Below are 18,874 nucleotides of genomic sequence, written 5' to 3'. Positions count from 1 at the left end.
TATTGCTTACTGCATATTCTCTCTGGATCTTTGAAAATTTTTGAAAACAACTAAGTGATGATGGTTCTATTACACTGTGAGTAGAATTTGTGTCACTGAGTTAAAACTTGAAATGCTTAAAATGTCAGATTTTTGTTATAAATATTTTACTCATTAAAAATAGGAAAGAAAATAAATAGCTGAACCGCCAGAAAACGTGCAGATGGGATATGGAGGGTGAGCTTGTATACCTAGGACTGGGGCAAAGAGTTCTGCAGAAGTCAAGAGTCTGTGGACAAAAGGAGAAAGTGAAAAGGGGTAGAGATCTCTTGAATTCTTTTTCAGCAGTCTAAGATTCCTGCTATTTTTAGAGAAGCACTGTAGCTGCTCAGTCTTATCATTTAGTGGACTTAAGCTAGAGGTAGTTGCAAGGTGGGGGGGCACCTTATCAGAGGGGCAGGAAGAGAAGTCAATTATATAGGTTGGGTCCTTAGCCAAGACTACAAAACATTTTAAGCATCATCATGTAACAGTGCTGTGGACTGAATTGTATTCCCCCCGTAATTTGTATGTTGAAGCCCCATCTTCTTTATGACTGTATTTGGAGAAAGGACCTTTAGGAGGTAACCAACTATAAATGAACCCTAATCTGATGGAATAAGAGTCTTTATAGAAAGAAACACCAGTCTCCCCACCATGGGAGGGCAAGAGAGAGGGTGGTTGCCATCAAGCCAGAAAGGGAGCTTTCCCCAGAAACCAACCTAACTGGACCTTGATCAGGGAGTGCTAGCCTCCAGACTGAGAAAATAGACTTCTGTTGTTAAATCACCAGTATGTGGCATTTTGTTATGGCAACCCAAGGAGACTAATGTGCACAGTATCTCTTTACAACAGAAATGTCTCAGCCAACTGTTTTCTCAGAGCAAGTAACTTTCTCTGTCAATTGAAATTCTACTTGTCTATTAAACTTGAACAAAAAGCATTTCTTCTAGGATTGTCTTCCCTGAAGGCCAGACCAAGACTGATTTTTTTTTAATCTTCTGGACTCCTACAGCATTTTTCCTGGAAGATCCTTACTTTGGGTCAAGACTTAGTCCTGGATTCCCTTTCATTTGGAATGTTCTCTCTAAATCACTGATGCATCCCTTTCCATCTCCAGCTTGGGCTTTTTCTCTGAACTCCAGAACTGCAGATCTGACTGAGTACTTTCATCTAGGAAGCTGAAAGCACATAAAATTTAATATGTCCAAAATGTTCCTCCAAATGTCTTTGGTGTTTTTCAATTTTAGTGACTAACACCTCCATTCATCAACACCTTCTCAAGCTAGACACAAACTAGATGTAGTTGGCATCCTCTTTGCCCTTGCCGACCGCATCCACAGTCTCAGGCAGTAGCATTGCTTTTATGTTGACCCATTATCCCTTTTGTGGATGTCCTGGTCCAAGCTACTCTCATCTTGATCCTGGACCACCCTCAAATTGTCCTTTCTTCCATATTTGACCCCTCTAATTTGAGTTCTAAACAGTTCTCAGACCAACCTTGGTTTCGTCTCCCTGCCTAGAGTTTTTATGTGATCCTGGAGAATCTGGCCCCTGTCTATCTATCCAGATTCATTCGTGTATCACTTCAACAATTCCATCATTTTTCCATGCCTCCAGCTTTTGCAGGTATCAGTGCTTCTGCCTGGAATGCCTCCCCCTACCTCCTGGCAGTGGTGAGGATTGAACCCAGGGACTTACACATGATAGGTAAGCACTTCACCATGACCTATACCCTCAGGCCTCAGGATGGTTTGTCACTGTCTTTACCTGGTTAGTTTCTATACATTCTTTTTGGGGGGTTGGAATTGGGGATGGGAATTGAACCCAGGGGTGCTTTTCTACTGAGATACATCCCAAGACTCTTTTTACAATTTTTTTTTTTTTTTTTTTTTTTTTTGAGACAGGGTCTCACTAAGTTGCATGGCCTCAAACTTCCCATCCTCTTGCCTCAGCTTCCTGAGTTGCTGGGACTACAGGCGTGCACCAATCATGACCTGCTTCTACTCATTCTGTAAATCTCAACTCAAATGTAATTCCTCAAATGAACCCTTTCCTCCACCCTATCTCCTCCAATTGTGGACAGTTACTGGTCCCACTATGGGTAGGCTCCCTCCACTTTCTGTGCTTCTGCACACCTGTCATTTAATAGTCAACAATGAGAAGATCACTTTAAGGATATACAGCGTGGTTCAACAGTGTGTCCTAGATACCTGGAAGAATGTCCCACACATATTAGATGTTCAGTAAGTGTTTGCTGCATAAATGATCAAGGAACAAAATCTCAGCACTCCCATTTTCCATCCATTTGACTTGGGAAAGTCACTTAATATTCCTGATTCATAAAGAGAGTTTATTTAATTTTTAAAGTTTTATATTACTATTATTATTACTATTGTTATTATTATTATTATTTTAACAAGGTGGGCCTTAGGCTCGTGTTTTCGTCCACTCTTATGTCCAAACAATGAAAGCCAGAGGAAGCTGTTTAATCATCCTAGGTAGTGTGGGCTCTGGGAAGACTTCCTGGGGGAGGTGGCACTTGGTTAGGGTCTAAAGGGATCTAAAGAAATCTAGGCAGAGAGCACGCACTGCATGGATGCCCGGAGGCTGCGGCTCACAGAAAGCCAGGCGTTGGGTGGCCCACCTTGCAGGCCCTCCAGGCGGAAGGTGCGGTGTTCCACTGAGAGCCCCGCTGCGCTGTAGGGCCCGTAGCGCAAGATGACCACAGCGTTCCTCGGCATGGCGCTCGCTGCCGCCCGAGGCTGCAGCCTGGGATACCAAACAACGCGTTGCTGGGTAACCGCTCTTCCTGCCCCCTGAGGACTGGGCGAGGCCTCGAGTGGGCGGGACTAAGGCGGGGCTCGGGAATTCCACGCCCCCAAGGCTCCAGCCCAGGGGTGGGTTCGTTCTCCCCACCCTTAGGGCCAGGGAAACCAAGGCAATTTCAACCTGCGGGGCAGGTGTTGAGGATAAGTAACACTAACCAACATTTACGGTGCAGATATAGGAAGTTTGTGTCAGGCTACAGTGCTAATCACTTTACAGATTTGTCATATATATATATATATATATATATATAAAATTTTTAATATAATATTATATATATATATATATATATATATATATATATATATATATATATATATATATATATATATAGTATTTTCTTTGGTCCCAGGGGATTAAACTTGAGGGGCATTCGGCCACTAAGCCACATGCCACATCCCCAGCCCTATTTTGTATTTTATTTAGAGACAGGGTCTCCCTGAGTTGCTTAAACCTCGCCGTTGCTAAGGCTGGCTTTGAACTTGGGATCCTCCTGTCTCAGCCTCCCGAGCCACTGGAATTACAGGTGTGATTTCTCATAATTTAACCATGATATTATCCCTATGAAGTAAGTTGCATTTTGTATTTTTTATTTTCAAAAAAAAAAAAAACCAAAAACAAAAAAAACAGGTCAAGCAACAAGCCAAGCAGGGGGTTGGTTTAGAAAATTTTTGCATTTCCTCTACTTTTTTGCCTGCTTTTGGATTGATTCAATATGTTTTTTTAATCATTCAGTTTCTCCTCGTTTGAAAGTTGTTTCTTTTCTCTAGTTAAAGAACAGAATGGTGAGCCCACAACTCAGGTTTGTCCCAACTCTTGTATCCAAGCAGTGGAAGTCTATTTGGTGAAGACAAAACTACAGGTTCGCAAACTTCTATTCATTTGCTGGGTTCTGCCGGTTGGAATGCAGACCTAAAAGACATCCACTACTTCTAGTTCTGGCCTCTAAAACCTCTTCTGCACTCCTGCTGGCTCTCTCTTCATTGTCAGTCAGACACAGAGGATTCTAGGAGGACCTGGAGGTCCCATGGATTGAGGGACCCAAAACATGTCAGGCGACTGGATCTCTGAATATCTGCACTGAATAAAGCCCGGCAAATCTGCATCAGTCTGTGACAGGAGCAAGAAGGAACTGAGATTTTGAAGTTGTTTACTACAATGATTAGTGAAATCTAATAATTACACCCTTGAAATTACAACATATATCTTTAATTTCCAAAAATCAATGGTAGCTGTTATTTTTTATCCTCCTTTTGAACAGTGAAAAGATTTAAAAACCCTTTATCGTTACTTTTTCTCCCAGCATATGTTCTTGTTTCTGTGTTTTAATTCTTTCTGTGGGTACAATCTGTTCTACTATGACACATATTTCTTTGAAGTTAGTTTATACATGTTTGATAAATAGAGGGATGATGCCAGTAGAATTCTGAATTGGGGGGGGTTATAAATAATTTCCCCCAGCACATTGTTTTCACCATCAAATGACAACTGAACTCACCAACAGAGTTGAGTACAGTAAATTGGGGAGGAATGTGGAACTGTAATGACATTGTTAATCTTCCTGCTGGCTCAGTATGGCCAGGTGTCCTGTCTTACAGGGATTCATATTATCTGGTTCTCTCTTAAGTTTTATATACTTTTTATGAGGCAAAAATCATCATTTCATTTTAATGTTTTTATTTATTAGAAATTTAACTGTAGCATTAACTTTGCTAAAAATTTTAGAAGTATTATTATTGCTTTGTTGTTGTTGTTACTGTTCTGTTTTCATGTTTATCACTTGCTTTCTCCGGTTTCATTGTAAGGTGCCTATGTATAATTTTCTTTTTATTTATCCTGCTTGGAATTTGTGGAGATTCTTGAGACTAAATGAATGCCTTTCATTAGTTTTTGAAAAGTTTTAGATATTACTTTTTTCTTCCCCATTGGTACTGGTGATTGAACCCAGGAGTGCATTACCACTGACTCCATCCCCGCCCTTTTTATTTTTTCTTTTGAAACAGTCTCACACTAAGTTGCTTAGGGCCTCACTAAGTTGCTGAGGCTGACCTTGAACTGTGATCCTCCTGCCTCAGCCTCCTGAGTCCATGGGATTACAGGTTTACACAACCATGACTGGTTGAGCCATTAGTTCTTCACAGGCTACTTCTGTTCCATTTTTACATTTCACGGACTCTAAATATGCTAGACCTTCTTACCATATTCTTTATGTTTCTTCTCTTCTGTATTTTTTTTCTCTTTTTACCCCTCTTTCCCTGCTTTTTTTTCTAGAATGTATATATGCTTGTACACTATATATGTGCAATTGTTCATTTTTATATACAATCCAGTTTACTAATTTTCTTTTCATCTGTGTCTTCACTTATGTGAAAGCCATCAACCTGGTTATTTATTTTCCAGTTCTAGAATTTTAGTCTGTTCCTTTTCAAATCTTCTGTGTCACTTTGTATAATGTTTCCCTCCATATGTGTTTGGTGTGTCCAGGAAAGTGGTTTTGTATTTGATTCTGCTGAGGTCCTTTGGGTCTTACTGACCCAGGCCAATTTTTTTTTTTTTTTTAATGCCAGGTTTTAAATCCGGGACACTTATCCACTGAACCATATCCCCAGCCCTTTTTTATTTTGAGACAGGGTCTTGCTAAATTGCTGAGCCTGGCTTTGAACTTGTGATCCTCCTGCATCAGCTGGGATTACAGGTGTGTACCACTGTGCTGGGCCCAATTGGTTTTTTAAATTATAGTCTTAGAGATCCTACTTTACACAGAAGGTGTGTTGATTCAAAGTCCTAATGTGGCACAAGTTTGTGGTTTTGATTTCTCATGGTTGTGTTTCCTCCTCTTCAACAGCCCCGAGTACTTGGCAGATTTCTTCATTGCTCCCTTGAGCCAATGGAAAGGGTTTTTCAGGGCTTTTTCACAAGGTTGGGATACCTCTAGGAGGTCTTGGTTTTGTGGAGGGAGTTCCTAGCTGCTTTTCCCACCTTCCGTGGGCTACGTGGCCTTTCAACTGGCAGCAAGGGTAAACCCCACCAGCCCCACTGCGGTCTGGGTCTGTCTGACGCACCTTTAGCTTCTGCTTATTGTTGTGTTTTGAACATCCTTCCGTTGATTCTGGAATGTGAAGATTCCTTCCTTCCTTCTTTACCTCCCTACGTCTTTCCTCCCTCCTTTCTCCCTCCCTTCCTTCTTTGTTTCCTTCCTCATTTTCCTGGGGATTGAACCCACAGTGTTTTATCTCTGAGCTACATCCCCAGCCCTTTGTTTCTGGGGATTGAACTCAGGGGTATTCAGCCACTGAGCCACATCCCCAGCCCTATGTTGTATTTTATTTAGAGACAGGGTCTCACTGAATTGCTTAGCACCTCACTTTTGCTGAGGCTGGCTTTGAACTCAGTATCCTCCTGCTTCAGCCTCCCAAGCCACTGAGATGACAGGCATGTACCACTATGCTGGCCCCTTTTCTCTCTTGACCCCTAGAGCTTTTATTTTTATTGTTTTTTTAAAGAGATAAGTTCTCAATACAGTGCCAGGTTGGCCTCAAACTCCTGGGTTCCAGAGATACTCCTGCCTCAGCCTCCCAAGTATCTGTGACTACAAGTGTGTACCACTGTACCCAACTTCCCTATATCTTTTAGACATTTGCCACTATTGCTGGCAAAATACAGACAAAGGCCAAAGAATTGTTGATCCAGTTCACAGAATTTACAGCATTATATTTTATAGCATTTGTCAGTAGATACAATGACCGGTGACATCTTTCTTGGCATTAAGTTTTATTGAATACAGAGTTACAGTCTTTTAAATAAATTGAATAGAATGCTTTCAATATACAGTTCTTTAATCATACATATATTTCTTTAAAGCACAAAACTATAAATTAAGATGGAAAGGCTATAAATACACATGTACATATTGCCATAAATCTATAACTATTTTATAAAAATAGAACTTAAATATTAACTTTATATATTTTGGCAACTTAGCAGTATTGTAAGGTGGCCACATTTATTATGCATCATTGTTCCAAATGACTGTCTCATTTTCCATCTCTTTGGGGACACATGGAACAATCTCCTTTCCCAGAGTCCCCACAGAAATGCCCTTGGCCATGGCTCAGTGTTGCCTTTGCATAAAGACGTAGTGGACCCATCTGTTCTTGGAGGGGGAAGACCAGCTTCCAGCCCCTTCCTCAGAGAGAAGAGGTGTTCCCTCCAGCCAAGTGTCTGTCACCCACGATTCTCAAACCCTCACAGTGAATGGTTTAATATCTGAATATACAGAGTGAGTTCCCTTTCCCTATATTCAGAGAATAGCAGCTATGAACTTGGTTCTGTCTGAGCAGTGTGAACAATGCCTGCTGGGGAAAGCCATTCTGAGGGTGGGCACTATTGCCCACCTGCCACACGAGACCTTTGTGCATTTGGTCTCCATCCCTCAGAGCCTGGCAAGATGGGGAGACTGTTGTTCTCATTTGACAATGGAGGGAATTAAGTCTCTGGGCATTTAAATCACTTGGCCACGTTCAGTGGAGCTGCCTGACCCTACAGTCAGAGAATATTGTCTGCAGAAAAATCCACGGAGGGAAACTGGAAGATAACTCAGATCTGGCACTGAGGTCACTGAGTGAGATCAGACAGGTGGCTAGCATTCAGAAGGTAGACTGCAGGTCCCCAGAAACCCCCAGAGTCTTTGGGCTGCGAGTTGCCAAGAGAAACTGGAAGGTAGGCCTCAGGGGAAGCCACAGGGACCTACAGACCAGTGGCTTAAGTTTAAATGTTAGAAGCCAGTGGCCAAATCTCCCCTATCATCCAATAGGAGATCTTCCTCCTAAAACCAGGGTCTCAAGGACTTCTCTCCTTTGGGTTGCTTGTGTTCTCAAATAGCTAAGCAAGATCAAATGCCTGCCCTGCCTTAGCCCACCTGTGGCAACCCAAAGCAAGGTGCAGACAGCTTTCACAGTGGCCCAGAGAAGGGACTCTTGCAGTATCCCTGGGTCAGAGTGGATGGAGCACTTAGAATGACACAGAGCTCACCCGGATTGGGGAGGGGGCTTTTCTAGGAACTCCACAGGAGAGCACAACAACACAGTAGGGGGTGGGCTCTGCCTGCTCCCTGCACTTTAGATGTTTTACTTTCCCATTCCGCTTCCCCTGCCATTTAGACTTCCAACTAAAAAATTGATCTGATTTACAGAAGCTGAGAGTAGAATGATGATTCCTAGACATAGAGGAGGGTGGGAGAAGGAAAGAGCAGAGGCGGGTCACCAAGTACAGGGTTATGGTCAGACAGAGGGGTGAGTTCTGGTGTCCTGTTGCACAGGAGGATGACTGGAGTCCATAGCACTGCGTAGTTTACTTCAAATCTATAAGAGGGGATTTGGAATGTTTGTACTGCAAAGGTGTGATAGATGCTGGAGGTGCTAGATCTGCTAATTACCCTATCTGATCATCACATATTGTACACGTGTATTGAAACATCACATTGCATCCCATAGTAAGTACAATTATTATCTGTAACTTAAAGAATTTTAAGGTGCCTCTCACACCTCCTGTACAGTCACAGCCCTGCAGGACAATCTTAACCTTGCTTCCCTGTCTGGCTCTCTGTCAGAGGAGAGACTTGTATTGGACTCCTTCAGAATCCCTGAAGGTGAATCTTCCAAATAAAGAAGCCCAGTCACCTAAGGGTATCGTGCTTGAGCCATGGAGGTCATTTCTGAAATTAATGTCAATCTGATTTTCTTTTTCTTTTCATCTACCCCCCTTCCTTCTCTACCTCCCTTTTTGGTACTGGGGGTTAAACCCAGGGATGTTTTACCACTAAGCTACATACCGTCCTTTTTATTTTTTTATTTTGAGACAGGGTCTCACTAAGTTGCCAAGGCTGGCCTCAAATTTGTGATCCTCTTGCCTTAGCCTCCCACGTTGTTGGGATTACAGGTATGCACTGCCATGCCTGGGCAGAATGGTTTCCTTAAAAAATCCTCTCTTGAAAACAAACAAAAAAGAGTAAAGTGCAGTGGCACATGTCTGTAATCCCAGGAACTCTTTTGAGAGGCTGAGGCAGGAGGATTATGAGTTCAAGGCCAGCCTTGCAGGTTAGAGAAACCTTATTTCAAAATAAATATAAATTTTAAAAGACTGGGGATGAGCTCAGTAGTAGAGCAACCCCCCTAGGTTCAATCCCCAGTACCACAAAAATATGTTTTTAAATAAAAAGTTTTAAACAAAAGATAAATAATAACAATAGAAAAACCTAGAGCAACTCTCTTTGACCTCCACCTACTGGCACCAATCACACACTGGGCCTGTTTAGTGTGAAACAAATAGGAAAAAAAAAACTGCAAAAGGCATGACCTTAGGAAGTGAACCTGTCTTCCACATGTCCACTCTGCCTGCTCAGGGCCGCATGGTTTGCTCACTTTGAACTGACCCTGGTGCTGCCTGAGACGCTGAGAGTCACAAGTCACAGGGTCAATGCAAATTTTTTTTTCTTTCAGAATAGCTAGATAAGATTTTTGAATGCAACAGAAGGTTTCTCCCAGAGGGTGAAAGGAGAAATGTGTTTGGGACATAGGTCACTGTATTTTATGAACTTGGGGTGTGTGTGTGTGTGTGTGTGTGTGTGTGTGTGTGTGTATGTAGAGGGTAGAGCAGGGTCTTGCAGGACTGTATGGCTCAATGGAGATGCTCTGAATGCCAAGATCTGATACTTTAAATCTGAAAACAAAGCCCCCTGTCCCTCCCCCAAAGAAAAGAGGTAATAATAACCCAGAGCTAGCCTCTGCCTTCATGCTTCATTTGGGTACACTGCATGTAATTGAGTGACTCATTCTTTCATTGGGCAGAAACATTACCTGGGCATGCTACGTCCTGCTGGGGAGGGACACATGAGTATTAAGCTTCTGAGGACTATGGAAGGAAGACCTTGATGGGGATCTCCTACCTCCAGGCCACCTCCAAGCCAGTCTGGTTTCCCTTCCCAGTGCACAGACCAGAGGGCACCTTGATGAACAGTGATGATTTCCCATGCATAATGAGGGACCCTTTCTTGCTAACACTGCAGCCTTGTGTGTTGCCTCTAGGTGACCTGTGGAGAGGGTGGTCCTGAGGAGAGGGGAGCTACAGAAAGCTGGAGTGACGGATGGGAGCAGGGATTTGGCAGGGTCTGGCAGCCTCAGAAGGCTGGGCTCAAGGAGCTGAAACCGAGTGACAGGAGTCAAGGCTGGTGCCCCTGGCTGGGCCTCATGGCTTTTTCCTTTGTTGCCAATGACTTGCCGTCAGCTGGCTGCAGCGAACTGCAGAGGTCTCTCATGTCGGTAAGGCTTGCTCCCACAGCTTTTGCAAACTCTGTAGAAGAGGTTTCCTTGCAGTTGTGAAAACTGGAGATGCAGAAGAGGATGGTCTCAGGCTGGGGGTTGTAGCAGGCACCGTAGCCATTGGGGACCACAGGACCATAGCAGCAAAACATTTCCATGGTTGTGGGCACCTGAAGAAGAGATCAGGTCAGCAGCAGCTGGTTCTGAAATGCAACCTGTGAACCTGCTAGAATGTGGGGCGTTCCAATATCCCGGGGCCTCTGCTGGGTATTTGCTTCCCTATTTTCCACTCCTGGGGTTTGACTGAATTAACCAAATCAAATGATTGCTTCAGTATGGGTGGACACAGCCAGAGTCATAAAAACAAATGCATCTAACTGCATGATTTCAGAGGGAGAGGGACCCCAAGCCCACTCCCCAGTGTACAATCTGCTCTACTTGTGGAATTGGAAGCTCCCAGGGTGACCTAGTGCTGGGGCTTGGGCTGAGTCTCTTCTTCACCTGGGGGCCATTTGAGGCACAGTGGCAATCAGGGTAATTTACTAAATGGCACCCTGGTGGCACCCAACTGTTAGATGGCTTCCCACAGGGAGTAATTTATGAACTGGAGGAAATCTGGCCCATCTTCTCTGTTGATTTCCCCCAATCCTTAATTACTGTCAGTGTTGCCTGGCTGGTCTGATTTTCTCTCCACAGCCTGGCCATGCACAATTACCCAGGATCGGGCTTTTAAAAGGTTGCCATCAGCTGGAGTTTTAGTTTTGTGCCTGATATGTTTTAAAGTCAGAGTGCTAAGATTTTGTAATCTGGATCATAAACACAGTAAGTGTGTTTCAGAAGGCTTTCAAGTCATAAATGCTACTCTCCAGTGGGAAAAACGAACATCAAAAAACCCACACCCTAATTAATTAATTAAATTAGCTGTCCCTAGGTGTGGGACAGGGTTTGTTTTTAAACCTAACAGGTTTCTGGTGCTGTGTTCTGGTGCTGTGTTCTCTGGCCTTCTTTAGCGATACTGGCCATTTTAATGGGGCAGAACAAACCATTAGTCTTACTAATAGAGTCACCGCATTGTCAGATAAATTTGCCGTGCAATAGCCGAAGGCCATAAAGCCATTCCAAAGCACTTTTTGCCCATGGATGGTTTCCTAAAGAATTTATGTTGTTATGTTCTGTCCTCGTTTATTCATGTCGGCAAGCTCACTGCCGTAATGACAAAATCAAATTACTGAGTGGGCTTTTATCCTCAAACACAGCTTTATCAGCCCCTTTTATTGCCCATGTCCAGCCGTTCACAGATGAGGTGGAGTTTTAGTAAATTGACGAGTGTGGGGGTATTCCTCCCCTCGACTGCTGCCTCCTGCTAATGGATTTCATTCTGTCTCTGTGACAGTGGTCCTCCAACACAAGGGGCCTGTCTGTAGCACAGATTAGAAAATATTGGGCTGGCCACTCACCTTCTGCTATTGGTGGCATGACCCTTTATAATAATGCCTGTGACTTGTGTGGAGGGCCCCATTTAAGCCTCTTTGGCTTCAGAGTCTTTGGTCCCCATGGTGGGACACTACCTCTCAGGTTGAAGGTAGTGCCACATAATGATTAGAGTACCGGCATGGGTGTGTTCCTAGCATGGGTCGGTGTCCACCTTGGCTAAAGTTGAGTCTGTGAGATGGGAAACGAGTGCTCTGAACATTTAGATTATTTTGCCAAAGGTGACATAACTTGTAAGAAGCAGAGCCAGGCAGAGGAGGGAGGGATGGAGAGAATGGTGAATGGGTATGGGGTGGGGGGGTGGTTAGATAGGAGGAATCAGTTCTAACGTTCTATGGCACAGTAGGGTAGATGGTTGACAACAATTAATGAAATATTTCAAAATGGATAGTAAAGAAGATTTTCAATGTGCCCAACACAAAGAAATGATAAATGTCTGAGGTGATAGATACGTTAATTATCCTGATCTGACCATTACACATTGTATATAAGTACTGCAATATCACACTGTGCCCTGTAAATATGCATAACTACTATGTGTCAATTAAAATTTTAAAAAATTTTTGAAAGAGGCAGAGGTAGAGTCAGAACTTGCCTGACTCCAGCCAGTGGGCTCTCAACTACTGAGCCCTCTAGAAAGCTCACTGCTTACACTCTGGGTTCTCTTGGGTCATGACTGTGCATACAGGGGCTGTACCTGGCTGGTGGAGAGGACAAATCGGTTGCTCATCAGATATGTCTCATCTGTAAACATCTCAGGTGGCTCCTTGTACAGATCCCGGGCCAGCTCCCGCAGTGCTAGCAGGTGGTTGTCGATGGCCATTCCTGTTATGGCCTGGGTGGTTGGGGACAAAGAACAAGAGATGGGACATGGGCTCCTCTGTGCATCCTTTTCCCTTATTCTCTACTCCACAACACTAATGGTGACTCCAACAGTCATGGCTCCTGCTTACCCAGTGCTTGCTGCAGCCAAAGTATGTGAATGGCCACTTAGCATCACCACTTTACCTCTGGCCCTTGGGCCAGGTGCATTTCTGCAGGTATAGGATGAGTCCAGAGCAGGTTGGACTGTACCCTAAGGATGTCTGAGTTAAAGGTCAGCAAGCATCCACTCTACACCCACATCCACATGATGCTCCAATGGAGGAGTGAGTTTAACCTGGCCAACCCAAGTAGCAACCTGCTCAGACCTGGGAGGGAGTTTGGGGAGAAGGTTGTGTGCTGGGTCCAGGGACTGCTGAGCCCCATTCAAGCTTTGGGAAGGGTGTCTCTGACTGTCGTGGTGGGGGGCTCTCTGACCACAATCGATGCTTCATCCTCTGGCAGGAGACTAAGGAAGGCGGGCCAGAGAGCAAGAGGTCTGTTGCTAAATCTTCGCCACTTTGTGGGCCCCAGATCAATTCACTTTATCTAGATTCGTAATCTAAGAAATCATTTTGAGCCAGGAGCTAGATAACTTAGCAGAGGCTCTGCTGACATTTTCAAGGGGAAAGAGCTACTTGAATAATGAGATATTTTCTCTCTCTCTCTTTTTTTAAAAAAAAATTACAAAGATAAACTCTTATCAAATCATAGGCTAATAGAGCTAGGGCTTCAGAATTTTAATGCAGGAGGGACTCAGAGGGGTGGTGTGTCTGGAAGTGGGACCAGGGCACTACTTCTGGCCTTACTTTCTTTGCATACTGTTATTATTATTATTATTATTATTATTATTATTATTATTATTATTACATGTTTATCTGGGGGCAATTGGGGGACTGTGGAGACTTGCAGGGAGGGCTATCCCCTCCCTATAGCAGTAAACTTCAGATTAACTTCAGGGTAAATTTGGGGGTTTCATAGTTCATAAATTGGCCATTTCCTGCTACAGCCCATCACAGGGGGAAAACTTCCTTCCCTGTAAACTTTGCTTAAGTTTACAAAGCACGTTTTGGGATTTGACAGCTGTTCTCTTTCAGTTGAGAATGAATGCATAAAGATGATGCATAAGGTCTTTTGCTAAATCTTGGCCACTTTGTGGGCTCCAGATCAATTCACTAATCTAGATTCATAATCTTCAGAGGCCCCAGGCTCTCTAAAGGCACCTAGTTAACAGTCTGAAAAGACAAGGTTTACAAACCACAGCTCATTTTTATATGTTTTATTTATTTATTTACTTGTTTGTTTGTTTTGCAGTGCTGGGGATTAAACCCAGGACCTCATGCATGCTAGGCAAGCACTCTACCACTGAGCGACACCCCCATTCCCCCATCTCACCTTAGATGTGCTCCATTAGGACAGACAGGAAGAGCTATGAGCCTGTCCATAAAGGAGATGGCTCTTTTCATTTCTCAGGCTACTCTATTTAAGCTCTGATTTGTGTCCAAAAAAGCAGCCGCTCTCTAGAGCAGCTGATCCACCTCTGTTTTCACCAACTCTGTACCAACTGTAGCAAGAGCTGAGTTAACAGGATGTTTAGATTAGAGCCATGAATAGTTATGAGTAAAACGACTCATGGTTCAGGCTCTCATTCAGGGAAACTTTCAGTGCCCACCATATGCCTGGTACTGCGAGGTACTGAGCAACAGTGGAGAACAGAGGAGTCAAAGTTGGAGCCGTCATAGAGCTAATGGTGTAGTGGGGGTGGGGGGACAGGGAGCCACCAACCAACAAAAAACATATATTCATAAATGAGGAAAGAGATGGGAAGGAAAAGTATAAGGTGATAAGAGTTCATGAGAGGGCACCTAAACCACATTGTCTCTGTTATCCAGTCTCAGGTATTCAGTTATAGCAGTTAACACTGACTAACAAATCAACCAGCCCTCTTCTTTTCAACCCCCACATCCACTCTGTTTTGGTGGGTGTCCACCATGCCTGAGACACCCCAAGGCTCTGCAGTGCAGTTCATTGGGGACCCCGGTTTCTCTTGCTGTTTGTTAAGTCAGTTGCTAGCTGTTCTATTTCTAGCTTGGACACTTTGATGTTACCTTCTTTCCCATTCTCTTTGCCTTACTGTATTTATGGGTTAAAAAATTCCTATCTTTTTAGAGAGTTTCAGAGTGAGTGTCATAAACCCTTGTTCAGTTTGCATGTTAAATCAAAAGTTTGCGTTGACTTCTTTAACCCCTGCTGTTGCCCAGTGGAAGCCCTTAATCAATTCTCCTTCAGTGTCATAGAGCTTCCTAATCATCATCTCTGCTGGTTGGCACACCACCACCTATCAGTCCCACTGGTCCTTTGTATACTCCATACTGGGGTAAGCTTTTAACAGGAAATCCAACATCTCCTGCTCCTCTGTCCTTGGTCAGCTCTACACACAGAGCTACTTTTCTTCAAATGTATCTTATTCTCCCAAGACTCTTTGCCTTTGCACCTGATGTTCCCTTCTTGGGTTATCCTCTCCTCTCTTTATCCTTCAAGTCTCATGTGAAGCGACACTTCTTCAGGAAAGTCTTTTTTGGATTTTCCAAGCAGAGGAAAGAGCTTCCTTCTCCATGTTTGCTATTTCCTCCTGAGTGCTCTTTTCACAAGGGATTGGACTTGACTTTGAACAGCCTCTCCTCCAACCATATACTAAGCTCCCCAAGGATAGGGTTTATAGGCTTCATTTTTTTGTTTGTTTTTTTAGTACCTAGCACTTCTCCTGGCCTATAGCAGGAAAATACAACAACAACAACAAAATATCCACTGAATACAGAATATAAACTTGCTGTAGTTTGAATCTGAAATGTCTCTCAAAGGCTTGTGTTAAAGGCTTAGTCCATAGGTTGGCACTATTGGATGGTGGAAATTTTAAGAGGTGGGCTTCATGGGAGGTCTTCTGGTCACTGAGGAAGGAGTGTGTGCTCTTACCAGGGATAGTGAGAACCCAACCCCTCCTCCTCCTCCTCTTTCTCTTTTGCATTCCACCATGAGGTGAATGGCTTTTGCCCCACTATGGGCTCCCATCATGATGTGCTGTCACCAAAGGCCTGAAAATCATGGGGCCAACTGACCATGGACTGAAACCTCTGAAACTGTGAGCCTAAACAAATCTTTTCTCTTCCTAAGTTTATTATCTTAGGCATTTTGTTATAATAATGGAAAGCTGACTAGCAGAGCATTTAATTTTTCCCTTACAGAACAAACATAACTCTTCAGATAAAAGGGACATAGCAACTGAGAAGAAGTTGCTAAAATCCAGAGCCAGGTGCGGTGGTACACACCTGTAATCCCAGTGGCTCAGGAGGCTGAGGCAGGAGGATCACGAGTTCAAAGCCAGCCTCAGCAAAAGCAAAGTGCTAAGCAACTCAGTGAGACCCTGTCTCTAAATAAATTACAAAATAGGGCTAGAGATGTGGCTCCGTGGTCGAGTGCCCCTGCATTCAATCCCCAGTACACCCCCCGCCAAAAAACCCTCAGAAATGTATTATAGTTGCTTTCAAATATATAGAGTAAAATTTGATCAAAACTTTTCATATTATCCTTCAAAGACTGTATTGGAATGATTTTCTATCAATATATTGATTATCAGCCCAAGCAGATGCTTATTCTCTATTGTTTGCATGTAAGTGATGTCTTTGCAGTGCCAGAAAATACATTATTTCCCTAAACCAGGGAAAAGGCCCCCTTACAGTTTTTTTTAATATTTATCTTTTAGTTATAGGTGAACACAATATCTTAATTTTATTTTTATGTGGTGCTGAGGATTGAACCCGGTGCCTCATGCATGGTAGGCGAGCACTCTACCTCTGAGCCACAACCCCCGCCCTTCCCTTACAGTTTGAATTCACTATTAATTTTCAGTGCGGGTAGCATAAATAAACACATGGAAATTAAAAGCAAAAATCAAACCTAGGTGAGAATAAATACTGCCTCCCTCGCAAGTGCAAGTACAATTGTGAAAGGTACACAAGCTGCTTCCATTTGCCAGCCCAGAACCCCGTTCCCTCACATTTGACCTCTTTTGTATAAACTGTAAAGTTCTATGTTATTATTAACATTATGGTTGTTTCAAAGGACTCCTAATACTCTTATAAAATCTCAGGAAAATAAGAATCAGGGTGCTCTCTATGTTCTAAAAACAAGAAAAGAAGAATCTGAGAGGGAGGTGGCCAAACCACTGGCAGTTGGAGATGCTGCTCTCACCCAGGGTCTTGTGCCACAGCCCCAATCCTGGCAAGCTCTGGCTCTGGGCACAGACTGTGGTCACGAGGAGGCACAACATCACTCACCATGACTGTGTACTCAGTCTGGGCTCGAATGGCATCCTTTAAAAGCAGCAGTTTCTCAGAAGCCTGTCAACAGAGCAGAGGGTCAGCACACAGGGCTTTAAGGAGCTGGTGTCCAGGAGCCCAGTGGATGGGCAGCTCACAGTGGCCTCAATGTCTCCCTCCTTGTGTCTCCTTAGGATGGTATGGGACTTACTGGAATGGCAGCCTTGTGGTCAGTCATGGCTCTCACAAAAGTCAATGCCTGTGGGGTGGCAGATCTGATGTTGTCCACTCGCCCCTCCCGGAATCGGCGAATGGATGCACTCTCATAAGTGGGCACCAGTCTCTGGTGGAGCCTGCAGAAGATAAAGGATGAATGGCAAATGGTAATTTATTCTCAAGGAATCATAAACACTGAAAGAAAAATAGCCTTGGCAGACTTTGTTTTTACAGTCCTGACTTGACTTGGCATAGTATTTCATTTTAATGTTAATAGAATTCTAGAGGAGAATTCCCGAAGATGAATGCTAGGGGATCTCTAATGGGAAGAGCTGTGTACATTTTTATACATTGGAAATGCTATGTTGATATAAAATAAGAGATGACTGGTTGCTTTTTAAAGAATTCCCAATCTGTTAGAAAACCTGGAATTTCTGGTGAGACCTGATGAGTGAGTGATTAATAGCACAGAATGGAATAATTGCACCATTAATCATTTACACCCAGGAGGGAATCCTATTTTATTTAAAACAATTCAGCCATGGCCTCTGCATCAAGGCAGGGAGGGGTTTTAGTGATGTTGAGTGTAAACTGCTGCCCAGGTCACCCTTTCATGGCTGTGCCTCTCCTTTCTTCACAAAGCAGACCTGAAAGAGGTCGTTCACTTGACCTGCATAGGAAGGTGTGTCTGGCATCTATATGGATTATTTTGACAACCTGGTTATCCCAGCAGAGCTCATGATAGTGGCCAGAATAACAGTAGCTACTCCCCAAAACAATCAAGGGACACTTCTTTCCTTGTGTGTGAGAACTAGGTGAGGATCCCCAGGCTGGTACACCCCCTTTCCTACCAGTCAGTAAAATCCTTAGTGTTGAGGGTGAGAGAGCAAAAAAGATACAGAGCTCAGAAAGGGATAGGGATCACCCAGAGTCACACAACAAGTCATGCCCCTGTATCTTAGCCCTCCTGCACTGGGTGGACTTTTGAGGGACCATGAGGTATGACAGAACTGGGTGGCAAGGGAGAGCCCAAGGTGGCTACTTCAGGTAAGAGAGTCCAGACAGACCTCTGAGGGCTGACACTTGGGCTGGAGGTGACTGGGGTGGGAGGGCAGAGGCATAGGCAGGACAAAGTTCTAGAACTAGAAGAGAGCTTGCAGGAGGGTCTCAAGCATGGTGGGAAGCCACCAGGAAGTTTCAAGGGGGCAAGGGATGAAGTCTGGTTTGCAGATTTCATAGTTCATATTTCATGAAGTAGGGGTTACAGGGGACAAGAGGGGGAACAGAGAGCCCTAGGGAGTGTGCTGCAGTGGGTTAAGCCAGGGATGAAATTAGCTTGGGAGGGGCTGGTGGCAGTGGCAGTGGAGGGCAGAGGATGGGCTTGAGAGACATTTGGAGAACTGACATGGAGAAGTGGCAGGGTGGGGCGTGGGGTGAGAGAAAAGGTAGAATCAAGAATTAGTTCCAAATCCTTGACAGGACCAACTAGGGGACTGTTGGGCCCATTTCTTTATCAAGGTTGGGGAACTGGGGAGGAGCAGATTGCCCCCACAGGAACTCAGGTGGGCTGGGTAAAGTCGAGATGCAGAGCAGCATCCACAACTTGGTGGTCCTCCTCGCCTGCCTGGCTCTCCTTAGCTCTGCATGCCAGGACCTTTGAGCTCTGTGCCATGGCTCAGGCAGTTCCCCGACTGTGACACTCTTCTTTTTCTTTCCTGAGGTTGGATTTTTTTTACTCAAAACCCAGTTCAGTGGCACTTCCTCTATGCAGCTTGCTTTGGTCATCCCCCAGAAAGCCAGCTCTCCCTCTAGACTCCAGAAGCACCT

General features: G+C 44.1%; 2 protein-coding genes across 2 annotated transcripts in view; both read right to left on the bottom strand.

Moving 5' to 3' along the window:
* Window positions 1-2,762, bottom strand: part of LOC308634086 (UPF0728 protein C10orf53) — a gene marked incomplete at both ends in the record, with an annotated part of 28,736 nt that extends 25,974 nt beyond the window's left edge. The window contains one exon of the mRNA XM_081267649.1: window positions 2,666-2,762. Within this exon, the coding sequence (XP_081123775.1) occupies window positions 2,666-2,762 (97 nt within the window). The remainder of the gene's footprint in view (window positions 1-2,665) is intronic.
* Window positions 2,763-10,063: 7,301 nt separating this feature from the next.
* Window positions 10,064-18,874, bottom strand: part of CHAT (choline O-acetyltransferase) — a gene marked incomplete at both ends in the record, with an annotated part of 45,931 nt that continues 37,120 nt past the window's right edge. Inside the window, 4 exons of the mRNA XM_081268269.1 lie at window positions 10,064-10,333; window positions 12,352-12,489; window positions 16,850-16,912; window positions 17,043-17,184. Coding sequence (XP_081124395.1) covers window positions 10,064-10,333; window positions 12,352-12,489; window positions 16,850-16,912; window positions 17,043-17,184 — 613 coding nt within the window. The remainder of the gene's footprint in view (window positions 10,334-12,351; window positions 12,490-16,849; window positions 16,913-17,042; window positions 17,185-18,874) is intronic.

Source organism: Spermophilus citellus, assembly GCF_964194105.1.
Source record: "Spermophilus citellus genome assembly, chromosome: 15".
In the NCBI taxonomy this organism is placed as follows: domain Eukaryota; kingdom Metazoa; phylum Chordata; class Mammalia; order Rodentia; family Sciuridae; genus Spermophilus; species Spermophilus citellus.
The sequence above is the reverse complement of the archived record's forward strand: the minus strand, read 5'-3'. Positions and strand labels throughout refer to the sequence as shown.